General features: G+C 46.2%; 1 protein-coding gene and 1 long non-coding RNA gene across 11 annotated transcripts in view; one reads left to right on the top strand and one right to left on the bottom strand.

Annotated features, from left to right (window-relative positions):
* The window catches only part of ctnnd2b (catenin (cadherin-associated protein), delta 2b), a 55,868-nt gene that overhangs the window by 7,989 nt on the left and 33,263 nt on the right, over positions 1–14,616 (bottom strand). For 6 of the 10 annotated variants that reach the window (XM_052046083.1, XM_052046078.1, XM_052046079.1 and 3 more), the window contains 9 exons: positions 14,079–14,210; positions 12,447–12,744; positions 10,479–10,535; positions 7,089–7,221; positions 5,605–5,818; positions 2,326–2,512; positions 1,788–1,905; positions 1,275–1,457; positions 112–285 (listed from right to left, as the gene is read on the bottom strand). In XM_052046083.1, the coding sequence (XP_051902043.1) occupies positions 112–285; positions 1,275–1,457; positions 1,788–1,905; positions 2,326–2,512; positions 5,605–5,818; positions 7,089–7,221; positions 10,479–10,535; positions 12,447–12,744; positions 14,079–14,210 (1,496 nt within the window). The remainder of the gene's footprint in view (positions 1–111; positions 286–1,274; positions 1,458–1,787; positions 1,906–2,325; positions 2,513–5,604; positions 5,819–7,088; positions 7,222–10,478; positions 10,536–12,446; positions 12,745–14,078; positions 14,211–14,616) is intronic. The other 4 variants (XM_052046080.1, XM_052046087.1, XM_052046081.1 and 1 more) reach the window with 2 other exon arrangements.
* On the top strand, positions 7,318–10,394 carry LOC127587626 (uncharacterized). Its single transcript, XR_007958811.1, has 2 exons — positions 7,318–9,909; positions 10,151–10,394. It is a non-coding gene; the product is annotated as an uncharacterized LOC127587626 (long non-coding RNA).

The raw sequence follows: 14,616 nt of genomic DNA, 5'->3' as shown, positions 1-14,616 counted from the left end.
GACGATGGCAGATGTGGAGCTTATGGAGCTCTATTTTCCACCAGTGTGTTCGACAAGGGAGCTTTCTGGCGCTTTGTGGATTTCAATGCACACGTTGTTTGGAGGTTCTACCTTCCAGCTCCCAGCAGCAAGGTTTTGCAGCGCACCGGCTGCTCCCTCCAGGGTGTCCGGGTTGGAGCATTCAGACAGCAGGGTAAGGTAGGGCTTGACGATACTGGGATGCCACAACATCTGAATGCCTTTCGGGGGCTCCGCCAAGTCTGGAAATGGACCGACACCATCCCACTGGGAAAAATGACACAGAGTTAAGGCGAGATTAGCTATCATGCCTTTTTTTCCCCCACATGTCAGACTTTGTCAACAATGTATTTGTTTATGCATATTTATGATCTGTAGTGGTCCTCCTTCGCCTCCCTGTGGTCCGCCATTGTTGTTTTGATGATGGCGTGAGTGAACACTGTGCTGTGACTGTGAACCAAACTGTGATCTGGAACATTTATATCCAGCACTTCCTCCCATGTAAGCAACTTCTCGACTGTCCTGTATCCGTTTTTTTTTTTTGGAATTGCCCCCAGTTATTCAGAGAGGAGGATGGGCCCCCCTCCAATAAGAGCTCCCTGAGCCACTTTGTGCTAATTGGCTTCAGCTGCACTGGAGTGGTGACACGCGGATGTTGTAAGATATGAAAGCGAGGAGTTTGTTTTCATCTTTTTAAACGTGAACATCGGGTTACTTGTGAGATCAGTTATAACCCCCCCCCCCCCACCAAAAAAAAAAAACATTGAGGCTTTGCTTGACAAATGCAAGTTAAAACACCTGCTTGGATATTACCGTTTCTCTCATTCTGTCTTTGCTTGAAATGAAAAGGACGTGAGATTAAGACTAATTGACGATTCACACACCGGATATGGTGGGCTCTCCACTGCTGATGTTCTCCAAGTGGAAAAGATGTCTGCCACTCAGCCAGAATGTGCCTCTGATTGCTTATTATCAGCATGCATGAAGATGGAGCACCAGAAAAAATAGCTAAAAAATCGCGCTTTCTCTCATAAAAGTCGATTTGTTAGATATTTCCATACACGGAGTGGGATGGGAGTCAAAGCGGTACGATTCGGTTCGATAATCCGATAATCTTCTTGAGTTCAGCTGAAATGCAGAGGCATACCTTGGCGAGTCGGCCATTCATCACTTGAAGTCAAGTGTGGGTGAAAATGGTGTTCTTATCACGATTGTTTTTGTCATGACACCCAATAATAGTGAATGGAGCGCCTGACCTGGTCATGCCCCTTCTTTTTCTTCTTCTTTTTGCCCCAGCATCCTGAACTTTCCGCGTCCTTCCCACCAGTGTCACATAAGAGGCCATCCAGCTCCTCAGAGCCCCCTTGTTGGTTGTGAGATGTCTCTGCGGCCAGACGGTATGACAAATTCCTCAGGATGCACACGCAGTTCTCCACAGTCTGACGGAGATGAGGACAGAAAAGGAAAAAGTCACGACTGACAGAGAGGTGCAACCCAAAAGGAGGATGAATGGTGATCAAGGTAGAATGATGCCGAGTGCAGAGAATCTTCATACAGTGGATATAAAAGTCTACACACCCTTGTTCAAATGCAGAGGGAGTCTGAAGTGTGTTTTATATACTGCATATATGTGTATATATACATATATATATATATATATATATATATATATATATATATATCTATATATATATAGATATATATATATGTGTGTGTGTGTGTGTGTGTGTGTGTGTGTGTGTGTGTGTGTGTGTGTGTGATAGCGCCACCTTGCTATCAATCTCACTGCTCCCCAGGGCAGTCTGGATGACGTACAGTAAAGCATCTGTCAGACCCTCGCACTCTCTCATCCTCCTGCGGGCCTCCTCACCTGCAGAACTCACATTGCTGGCACACGCACACACACACACAAATACCAAAGAACACATGACCCATACGAACACGAATAACACTCCGAAGCTTTGAAATGTCACACTCTTGAAGAGAAATGAATGAAGGAATGTCTGTGTGGGGTGCCGGTGTGCCGTTTAACCGTTTTACATGTGTGAAATTCTCCCATCCTCAACACTCAATAGGCTTAGTTTTTATGCGTGGGTCATTGCCACTGGATTCTGTGCTTTGCGAACTGGTCGACAAACTAAACAGCGTGATTTCAAAGGAGTCACAATGTGAATGATCCACCCCCCCCCCCCCCCACACCCATTTTCCGAGAAATAAAAGGCACCGTCAAGTGACGCTGGAATAAATCGGGCATGCTCGCATTTGGCAAGCGCAGTCAAGAGAGAGCGTTGTTTTCGAGTTACTGACCGGAGGCAGCCGGTGGCATTGCGGAGGACCTGGGAGGAGTGCAGATGTAATTTGCGGTCTTCTTGCGTGTGGGGCGAGGTGTCCCAGCCCGAGTGGGGGATGATCACAGCATTGGTCAGGACGGCCAGGGCGTCGTGGATGATAGGCATCTTCAAGGCGTCGCATGACGACAGGTTCCACAAGACACCTAAATGAAACCGATGAAAAGTCAGTGTAGGAAAAACACCAAAGAGCCGAGCCGACGGTGCCGTGCGATTTCGAATGACGAGGAGGATGCGTTTTTCTCATGGGGGGGGGGGGTTTTATGTGAGCACAATTTCCAGAGGTTTGGTCAGATTATTTCCATCTCGTCATTTATTGCCAAAGTCCCATGCGGAAGATGGATGAATTTGAATCGAGTGTGTGTCATTGTTGGGATGTACGGGAAAAAAAAATGTTTTGCCATCGGCATTAAAACACATGCATCCATCCTTCGCAAAAGGATATCGATAACGTCACGTCCTTCGGGCGCTTCTCTTCGGGTCGACGATCTTTCCCTTATTACTGTCATATCAGCCATGCCGGCGATTTACGGCAAGCGTTCTTGTTGAGCTTCACATTGCTGAAGATCAGCGGGCGTATCTGAGGAATGCGCCCGTGTAATTGGATGTTGGAATGCGTCCATCTCTGCTCACGTCGGCATGAAGCGCCATCCTTCTCGATCGCTTTCATTACAACCCTCAGAGATCAATGTGCGGAGATGTGGCAGTGTCGGGCGGTCGGAAGGAAAATGACTCGCTGCCGTCTCCGCAACATTAATGAGCTGTGGGCCCGCGACGTCTTCTCTTGCGATCACCTCATCGCGGAAGGCAAAGCGGCCGTGATGGAGATGCTACCGAATGGGTGCGCTAGCTCTGCATTTGGTCGCTTTCCAGCGGCCCCGTTTGGGGTCCCTTTTCCAGGCCAGAGTCAATTTCTTTGTGCTGTTCTTATCATGAAAGGTGGAGCATTTCGGTGACGTAAATATCATCCCGAGTAAAATCATCCGCTTGGCCGGCCTCTTTGCGATTGTGCAATATGACATCATCCGCTTGAGGAGAAGGGCAGAGTGGGTCTTTATCTTTGATCGAAGACGTTTGCACCCGCCCACACACGCACGCGTGCACACGCACGCACACACACACACACACACACACACACACAGTGATGAAGGGGGTTAATTGCCTCAGTCTTACATCATGAGTGGCAGCAGGAGGTTACAGATGTGCCATTGTATTGAGAGAGGGGGAAATGAAGATGTTGGCTGGCTTTCTTTGTCTCTGAAGCCGTCCCGCAGCTTTCATTTGGGCTGTCATTCACTCCGCAATCTCATTTCTCCATCCCGCAACAGCGCATTGCATCTCTTAAGCTCACTACTGAGATTTGAAGTTTCTTTTGCAGGCTTTTTGCATGTCGGACATTTGGCGCCACCATTTGTCATTTTGATACGACGGGCGGGAGTCTGCGCAAGGGAAATGTGTTGAAGCTATTGCGTCCCAAATGCCTGCTTGTTGAATAGTGGCGGGAACCCCCCCCCCCCCCCAAATGAAATCAGTTTAATTGCCATACTTCAGGGAGGTTTGGGCGTCATGTGTTGAAAAACTGCTATCGACGGGCCCTCCAATGTGTTCGGCGACGGGGGATCAGCATTCAAGTGCGAAAAAAAGATCGTCAGCATCAGTTTCCGAAATTCCTGTTGACCAAATGATGACCTTGGAGAGCAAAGTCTCGCATGGTCTTCACCAGACTTTGAATTCGGCATTGGCGCACAATCCAAAACGTTGTCAGTTCACTCAAGCATGATTTTTTTTTTTTTAGGAGTCCATTTATCCAGAACGGCGGTCACTGTTGGTGGACATTATAGATGAACTGACGGCTTCCCCTTTTTTGTTCTACTTTATCCCGAAAACTGAGGTCGGGATCCTGCGCGAAATGGCCTTCCTTGTTATAGGGATTCAGGGAAATAAGGGGTTGATATTTGAAAGGCTAACAAGTTTAGTTTTTTTGTTGTTGTTGTTTTTTATTTTTGCGGTGCATCCATCATCTATTTGGTGCGGCTGACATTCTTGCATTTCAGCTTGACATTTCTTTGATGGTGGTAGAATACCAAAGTAATTACTCACTGAGACTGGCTTGATGAAATTTTGATGAATTGATGGCGGCCCATCGGTGTGAGTTGCCTCCTGTAACGGAAGCGCCGCATCTTCTTTCCTCCACACAAAGGCCGGATGGCGATTTTTAATGCTTACTTTTCTTAAACGCGTTGTCAAAAACAGCAGCATCTCGTTTTGTGTTTTTATGCCGTTACGCTCTCAAGTATCTTGAGAGCCCCCCCCCCCCCCCCCCCCCCCCGGGATCCTCACACTGTGTCTTTCATTCAATTTACACACTGCAGTAATTGTCTTCTTTTGTGCATTGTGATGTCGGGTTTCCCAAGGAAACAAAGCATCGAGCTGCTGGTGTTAAAAATTTGGAGATAGTCTTAAAAAAATTAAATTACATTACATTAACAGAGAACGTCTCTCTTTGATGACTGTAATGTCAACATTTTGATGGTGTCACACCCGATTGTGTGTCAAGCAATTCAAACTTTTGTCACAGTTGCTTTAACACGCATTGGTGTGGATGCCTATCGACACTTGGCAGGTGTTAACATGAAGGTGTTCATGTTGGTTTTGAATTAACGCAGCGTATGTGCAGTTGTAATCAGCTCATCTTATTTGCTCACAAGCTGACAGTGTAGCTCCGCAAAACTTCACATTTTGTTCTGAACAGGAAACGGACCTCCAGAGGTGCAACAGAGATTGGAAAACAGAGGTCATTTTCCCAGCTTGGCGCTTTTTTTTTAATCTCCCCTACCCCCCATGCTGTGTACAGTATATGTGGGAGTCGGGCAGCTCCCCTCCCCGCTGGGATCCTGATTCAAAATGCCCAAAAGAGGAAGACATGATACTGAAGAAAGGCACAGTTGATACACAAGATGGGAAGGTACGGGGAATAGAGGAGAAAGAAAAAAGAAAAACTCTGAAGGAGATGTAAGAGTCTGAAAGAGACACACAGTTCCAGACCAGGGTCAACCGCTATGGAACTGAATGCCAGAATCAAATGTTTGAACGTGCGGATACTGAAAATGAATTCCCTACTAAATACATACATAAACACACACACACACATACATAAACACACACACACACACACACACACACGCACGCATTCCTGTACACATCTAAGTGTCCGTTTGTGTGTGTGTGTGCGTGTCACCTGTGAGTAGTTCACGGATCTCGACATCTGTGGTTTTCCGGAGCAGTCGGACCAAAGCCGGGATTCCTCCACAGTTTTTGAGTGCAATCTTGTTGTCGTCATTAGCCTTCCCGTAGACCAGATTCCGAAGAGCTCCGCAGGCGCTGCGGTGCACGTCGGTCATACGATGGTCCAGCAAGTCCACCAGAAGCTGGATGCCACCCTGTCGCCGGATCTGAGGTCAAGAAAGGTCAAAGAAGACTGAATCTTGGTATTGCATCTGTCACGTGACGATACAAAAGATACTTAGTGTGAACTGAAAAAAAAAAAAGCCTCCTGCGCCCGTCGGCCTCTCGGTCGGGCGTCCGTGACGATACGTTTTCTTGATGAAAACAAAACAAATGGTTCGTAGGTGAAGAGCAGTGTTTCTCGGGTTTCAAAATATAAAATGGCCGTTTCATTTTAAATGACGTGAAAAGACCATCACATTCTAAAAAGTATGATTTTCCCCCGACTCGTGCTGTTCCACGAGCACGAGATCGCTCCTGCCGGAATGAGCGGCAGAAGCGCCCTGCAGCAACCCCCCCCCCCCCCCCGTGGCTATTTGGGGGATGGGGAGAGACACGCACACAACACAATCTCGGCCGCGGCTTTCTCGCCGGGTTTTTAATGCGCGCTGGCGGATGCTGTTGTGGAGAAGCACGCTCGCCCCAAATCAATCCTTTCGATTCATGGGCGGGGTTCAGACCGTGACATCAAGTCGCATCGAGGCGCGTGATGGCGACAGATGTTTTCCCAGGGATCTGAGGGATGAGCGTGTGTTGATGTGTGTTTTATGTTGCTGAGACGCATGTAGGCATGTCGTGCGTTGCGTCATTGGAAAAACAAATGCTGTTCGACGGCGACGGACGTGTGGACGGTCGAGGCTGTCGAACTTTGGCCCACTGGTCAAATCTTTCTAAACGAGGAAGACCAGTTACACTCGACGACTATATGGATTTTTTTATTTTTTTAACCACGAGACATGAAGCTTTTTGCTGCTTTTGTAAAAGAAATGCTACAATTTGAAAGTCATTCATTCATTCATTCATCTTCCGAGCCGCTTGATCCTCACTAGGGTCGCGGGGGGTGCTGGAGCCTATCCCAGCCGTCTTCGGGCAGTAGGCGGGGGACACCCTGAATCGGCTGCCAGCCAATCGCAGGGCACACAGAAACGAACAACCATTCGCACTCACACTCACACCTAGGGACAATTTAGAGTGTTCAATCAGCCTGCCATGCATGTTTTTGGAATGTGGGAGGAAACCGGAGCACCCGGAGAAAACCCACGCAGGCCCGGGGAGAACATGCAAGCTCCACACAGGGAGGCCGGAGCTGGAATCGAACCCGGTACCTCTGTACTGTGAAGCCGACGTGCTAACCACTGGACTACCGGGCCGCCCCACAATTTGAAAGTAATACAAAGAATTAAAAAAAAAAGGTTTTGGGGAAGGCCGAGTCAATACCTCACACTTGATCTTGTTGTCTCCGAAGCAGAGATGCTGGAGGTAGGCGGCAGCGTTCGACTGAACCGATGGGAACTGATGTTGTAACATTTGGATCACTTCTGGCAGCTCCGGATCCCTCCAACCAAATTCCCTGCGGGGAGACACACAGACAACAATGCCACTACGCGTTTGTCCATTTTTCTTCTTTTTTGAGAGCGAGTGTCAAACTTGAAAGTCAAAGTTGTTCCACAGCAGCAAAAAAAAAGTTGTCTCTGGACATTTTGCTCAGACCTCACAGTGAAACGGGACACATTTTTATTTTATTTCTCACGACAAACTTTATGCCTTCAGGTTGTCCATCTCGCCACATTTCTCGACCATGCCTGCGCCACGGTCACATGGGGCTTGTCGATTCTGCAAACCCACAAGCAAATTCCACACGAGCAAGTCCTTTCGGGTGCAAATGAGACTTTTGACGACCTCCAATAGCCACATTTACTTGAGTTTTAGCCTGCCAAAGGTTTGCTTAATGAATTTGCTCACAGGCACGATTACAGTGCATATATATACACACACCCTTGAGGTCAGATTCGATTTCTCAATGTTGGAGCCACGAATGAAAGACTTCACTTGAAGCAGATGTGCTTCAACACACGGCCTTCCTTATTGTCAGAACTGAAGCAGAATAAATCCGCTCGCATGACTGCACCAAAATCTTGAACTGTTGATGGCAAGATGCATGACCTCATCCCCGATTGTTTCACTTCAAGGGACATTGAGCCAATTGCCAAGTGATCTGTGGTGCTTACTTGTTTTCTTTTCTATCAGCTATTGTGGGGACTATAAAAATAAGCTTGTTTTTGTTGAACGCGCAGCCTCCATCTCCCTGCCGTTAAGCCCGCGGATTTCTCGACTCCTAACAAAAGTCGGGACTCATAAGCGGAATGCAGTCAAGGTGAAGGAAAGGAGAAGCTGAAGAACTCTTTTTTTGAGGAAGCAATGTTTTTCCCTCGACAAAATGCCTACATAATACATCAGCGTGTGTGTGCGCGCTCGCGTGTGTATATCACCAAAGAGAGCTTAATGTTTCATTTGGCAATTCAATGAACTGGGACAAAGTAGTGACGGACTGTCAATTCACTCGTTGTTTCTAAGCAACCAGGTGGGCTCTCTTTCATGGCCACTTGGCTGTGAATGTGTGTGAGTGTGTGTTTGTGGGGTACATATGTGTGTTGACGCTAAAATTCAAGATGTCAGAATGCAGGACACCCAAAGCAGGCTGAGACGTTTCGTGGGAGAGGATTGTCTTTCAGGCAGGGGCGGCGCTACAGTATTAGCTTGCGCGTGTGTGCTTGCGTGCGTTGTTGTGCGTGTGTGTTCCCATTACTGACACCTTTGGGTAGGAAGGGTTGATGACTCATTCCCTGATCGAAATAGGTGGAGCAAACATGCACAATAAAATATAGAAAGGCATAACAAAAAACATGAAACAACACCGGTTTAGGGGATTATCTACAAACAATATTTGGAAGTGATCGACTTCGAACGTGGGTCAATGAAGGTTCAAGGTTTTTATTTTTATGTTATTTTTTACCGACCATTTGAATGATGAGTACTCGGAGAAGTGACTTTAAGTTTTCATCCAGTGAAATGGAATTACTTGAGCGCGCAACGTCTATTTATATGTCGATTGCCTGTTTTTTCTTTGGACTCATGAGAAACAGCAGGCCAAACCCTCCAATTTGAAACAGTAGCATCCACTTTCACACGTGGATGTCCAACACGGAAGATGAGGAAAACCAGTTTGGGCTAGCTTAGATGTGACAGCACGCTTGATTAACTGACATAAACCGCCACACACTGAGGCTGGCACTGAATAGCACGTCTGCACACACACAAACACACACACGCACACACACACAGTCACACGCATAAACCAACAAACACCCATAAAGAGAACCGAGACGCACACTCGCATGAAAAACAATCAAACATTTGGCTGCGTCAAATCAAGTCGAGCACAAACGTTTCACTGCTTTAGCAACAATGCATACATAAATGACAGGATAGCGTGTGGAGTCAGCCGCTGCCTCGGCACCAAAGGGCCTTGAGCTGCCAGAGCGCAATCGATGGATCGACAAATCAATCGCTCAATCAGCAAACCAAGCCATCATCCATTATTTGTCATAACTCAGTGACGGCTATTCATCCTGTCTGAAGACACCAGATAACGTATACAGGCCAAATTGGAGTGCGCACAACAAAATGAAAACGGCTACCTTCATTTTTTTTGTAGTTTCAGAACCAAACTAAATCCGGGTGCTAAAGCTGAAGAAAACGTTGTCAGCGTCAATCACACAATAAACTCAGAAATGACAAGAGCGCACAGACAATGAGAAAAGATGGGGGTAAATCAAGAGATGTAAAGACACGCGCATGAAGGGAGTGGGGCTAGCAGGACAGCCGAAGGAGAGAATGAGAAATATTGATCTCAACAGAGCTTCTGATCAGTCACTGTTGTAACGGTCCATTATTAGACTGTGGGATCACGCCACACGGTGGCACCGCTTTAATTTACGAGATCAGTTGGGCACCTTTTTACAGAGCTTCTACGTGGAAGAAAAACTTCCCTCGCGATCATTGCGAGGGAACGCAAAGTTGTTGTTGTTTTTCTTCCATAAGTGTTCTTCGGAAGTAAGGGAAACGGACATAGTAAACCAGAGAGGCGCCACCGTGTGGCGTGATCCCATACTACAACAATGGACCGTTACCCTGTCTCCAAATGTGAAAACAGCCTCGTTCGTTACATATCTAATCCCACGATTAAGATTTGACGGAGGTATTTCATTCATTCATTCATTCATTCATTCATCTTCTGAGGGGCTTGATCCTCACTTGGGTCGCGGGGGGTGCTGGAGCCTATCCCAGCTGTCTTCGGGCAGTAGGCGGGGGACACCCTGAATCAGTTGCCAGCCAATCGCAGGGCACACAGAAACGAACAACCATTCGCACTCACACTCACACCTAGGGACAATTTAGAGTGTTCAATCAGCCACTGGACTACCGGGCCACCCACGGAGGTATTTGTTTTGAACTATTTGAAAAGGTCCCGAGTAATTTTAGTGGGCAGAAGGCGTTCTCCCAGTGTCATGTCGCGCCCCAATTTCATGCCGAGGACAAATCGGCGTCTGCGGTCTTCAAGTGGAAAGTGGGCTCAGTTAAAGGCGATTCCTGTTTGACATTCTGCTCTGCAAAATGTACATGGGTGATGATGCAAATGGAGATGTCCCATTGACCACCTGTGTCTGTGTCATAAAGCGAAAATGGACACATTCAGTGAATGAGACAAAGGTAAGATAGATGAACAGAATGTAGATATAAATATGTAGAAATAAATAGCAGGATTACTTTGTCATTCTTTGCTCGGCTTGATTTTGATTCCACACAAGGAATTCGGGGTCGTACCTATCGAGGTAGAGAGAAACAAGAGAGAGGTATATGTTGGCTGTCTGGCAAGAAAAGTGGAATTGTCAGTGCGGTGATGATGATTAGTAAAGCGACTCGACTCGACTTTCTCTCAGCATTTGGTTATCAGGCGGTGGCGGAAGAGGTGGAGCGCATGCACACAGAGCAGGTGGCGGAGGATGACATGTTACGCTTCTTGTTGTTGTTGGCTTTTTCTTTTTCTTTTCGACGTTAACGCTCGAATGATGCTACCCCACAATGCATTTCACTTGAGGAGCCATGAACAAACTTTTGTACATTTACCGCCAAATTCTTTCCTATGAGGACCAAATCGCCTTTCCCTTCTCTGACAGGGGCCGGGGTCAGTTTGTCCCAAAAAGTGCGATGATCGCAAAGGTGTTGAAACATTTTTTTGGTTTTCCAAAAAGCCACACATCACCAAATATTCATCCCTTCTGGGATCTTGACAGGAAAAAAAAAAAAATTATATATATATATATATATATATAGAAATGAAAGGAATCAATTTTTCTCTGATTTAATCTTTTCGCCATTATTAATGATACTATGTTATATTTGTGTAGCAATTAAAAAACACTCAAAGGCCCTTTGCAAGATTAAAAGACAATTGAATATTTTTGATTTGAAAAATCTTTTATATGACCGAGGTGTGTCCAGGATTTTTATTTTCTATTTGTTTTTCAAGGGAGGGGTTTCAGATAGGGCACAGACCACAAAAGGGTGAAATAAAATATTACTATCTATGCATGTACAAGTCTTGATCACGTGGTAAGACTGAAAAAAAATGCATCTCCGGTATTTTTCAGGGGGCCGGATAAAATGCGGGCCGTAGTTTGCCTGAGACCATTAATGGGCCCACTGTCAGTTTGCAGATTGTATTATCTCGCCGCGCTACTTCAATCAGCTGTGACTATTCATTCATCCCTTTGCCACATACATTTTTGCATACAAGTGGTTGTCGCGAGTGACACGCCGAAGCAAACAAGACACAATGTGGGAGCCCAGAGAAACAATGATGGCAGGAGGAAGGGGCAATGACGACAGCATGAGCAACCCCTTCGAGGGATGGATAGCACCCCATTTGAAAGAACATTATGGTGCAAAAAAAAAAAAGAATAAAAAAAAGACGGTGGGTCTCGGCTGACATTTCGCACGCAGGAACAACTCGAATTGGCTTTTGTCACCATTCGACGGCTTGTTTGTTCAATCGTTAGGAAATTGAGAGGAAACTCCCAAACTACAGCTGTATCTTGGACTTGTTTGCGAATGAATTCTTTTATTTTTTTTTCACACTCTCAATGTCTAAAACCAGACCTGCTGTTTCGTCATCAACCATATCCGTCATGTACACAGTTGTGTGAGATCTGGACATTCCTCATTATCAAAGAATATGCTCATGATAAGAACCCCCCCGCCCCCACCCCAAAGAAATTGGACCTCTGCCGTGTGCAGGTGATCTGTAATGTCAAGCAAATTCGGACAGTGAAAGATGTGGTGTGATGTGTGCATCAAACTAAAGCCCAGATTCAATTTGAATGACGCTTTCTCAACAACGTCTGACAATTATCTTTTGAGGAGCTTCCACAATATGTCTCCAATCTATCATCAGGGTCATGTCACACCCACAGGTCACATAATCACTTGATGAAGTTTAACGCAGCATGGAGCGCAATTGGGCTATTTTGATCGTGCGGGAATATAAACGAACTAAAATTCAGTTGGGGAGGGCCAAGTGCGAGAGCCCAAAGTGGCCCAATGTCTTGAGGGGTCTTGATAGGTTGAATTCTGTGAATCTGGACCTCAGTGAGTTCAGTGAGTGAGAGTGGGAAGGGAATAGAACAAAGTGCCTGATCAAAAAGCCAGAGCTCATTCCAAGGGAAGCAAACTCACCTCGGGTCCTTCTGGATGCTGTCCACAGACGGAGAGCGACCCAGGGCCGCTTCGGGAGGGAGAGCCGGGCCCGACTTGCTGTAAGGCGACTCGGTGGACGGGCAGAACTGCAACGTGCGGTACGGGTTGCTGTAGTCAGGCCCGCCTCCCGTCGCAAAGCCGCCTCTTTGGTAAGTGGAAGCGGTGCTCTGACTTCCGGTTCGCTGCAAGGGGATTGGATCGACACCGGGGGAAGGTGGGGCTAAAGTGTAGGGACAGAGCAGATAGTTGAGGACCTCTTGGTACAGTTGGTTGACCGCTAATGTCGTTGAAGAGGAGCAGAGTGGAGGAAGAGGACGGTGTACCAAAGTGCCAAAACACAAATGGTAGAAAACAACACGGATGAAAATAAGTGGAAAGGGAAGAAGCAAAACAAACAAACAAACAAAAAAAAAATCATAAAAGAGCAGTTGTAAAAACACCATATGTAAATATGGCAGTGGAAGCATCTGAACAGATGGGATGACTTCAGAGCGAAAGCTAACTCACCAGAAGAATTCATTTAGATGAAAGAAAACACAGGGAAAAAAACCCCAATATAATCACAAAAGAATATCAGAAAACATAAAGCAGACAGTAGCGACAAATGAGACAGATGCTCTTTGTTTTTGCAGAGAAGACAACATGCAAAATTTATCACGGGCAACTTGCAGAATGGAAATAAACATGGAGGCGCTCTCACCTTGACGGAACGTCAAGAATCAAACATCATATTGAACTTCAGGAAATCCCTCATCTAAATAATTACGGATTCTAAACAACAATACTACACAATCAAGTTGCATTAAACCAATGTTGCGTTATTGTTTGTTCCCCATTTCAAATATCATTTTTAGTATTAGTTCTTGGGCCATCGAAAAATGGATGATGGGCCACAAATGGCCCCATGGCCGTAGTTTGTAGACCAGTTTGTAGACATTGCAAACATTTTTGGAGAAGGGTGATTCATCGCAAAACTCCCAAGCCAGTGCCCGGAGGATTAATTTGGATTCATCGTCAGCCTTAAAACGAATTCTCCACCAGACAGGGAAAATTTGCCTCCGAGACCCCAATTAGATTTGGCCACCTGATTCGGCACAATCAGATGATTTCTTCAGTGAAACATCCCGAAGAAACAAACTCCTACACCTTTGCTAACGTCCTGAGTGGGCGCGTGTCGCCTGCGTCTCTGATCGACTTCAATTCCCCACTTTGGTGACACGATCACGTGATGTCTTCACACTAGTTTCTAAATTTGGATGCTTCACCGAATGGTGTGTCTGGATATAGAGCAGAGCTATTTCAATCTTTTTCATGTGCGCTACCAGAGAGTTTGATGCCTCGCACCGGCGGTCCGAGACAGCTTCCTTTTCTGTATCCCCCCCCCCCCCGGCAAGTTTTCTGCATGTCACGTGATGAACGTCGCTTCATGTTGGACAATAGCCCGATCCGTGTGGGCTATGCAATAACAATAGAACTCTCTCTGTCGCTCTCTCTTTATTCTCGGGTTCACAAATCTTTATGCTGTATTTAGCAGCTGCGTGTTGTGGACTCAATCCATCCGTTTGGTTTCTGTGTGGACTCCACATCCAGTAATCCCGCATTTTAGCTCACCTTGTCCTCTGAGGTTGGGTTTGGTGTAGACTCTATCTTCGTAGATGGGATCGATGTGATGCTCTGGAGACTGCAGCGGTCGCAATTCCGAGCCCAGGTGACTGTGCTGGCTGCTGTAAGATCCTCGGGAGCCTGCGGCGCACAGCACACCATGAAGGTTACAATCAAAGGGAGGATATGGAAATGCGGCTTGTATTTTAGTGCGCCTCTTTGAATTCCCCTTTGTTTATTGTGTCCACTAAGAAAAGAAAACCATTTTGATGTTAACAAAACATATTTGGTTAATCAGAGACCTAAATGTTTTGTTTAGGTCCCTAAAAAAACAGCAGAGTTTGTCTAGTTTTTATATTGAATCTGCGTTATCTCCTCAAACTCGACTTTTCGAGTATGTACTGGGGAGCCATAAATTACATGAGTAGCGTTTTACGATATGGAAAACTGCAGCTAATGGACAAGCGCAATCTATATAGCGGTACTCCATGTAGATGTTTTGTTTTTTTTCATCGGCATCTCTCATATTCGGGTCTGCTCAATAGTC

The sequence above is a fragment of the Hippocampus zosterae genome, chromosome 15 (assembly GCF_025434085.1).
Source record: "Hippocampus zosterae strain Florida chromosome 15, ASM2543408v3, whole genome shotgun sequence".
NCBI lineage: Eukaryota > Metazoa > Chordata > Actinopteri > Syngnathiformes > Syngnathidae > Hippocampus > Hippocampus zosterae.
Note: the sequence above shows the minus strand (reverse complement) of the source record. Positions and strands in the feature narration are given on the sequence as shown.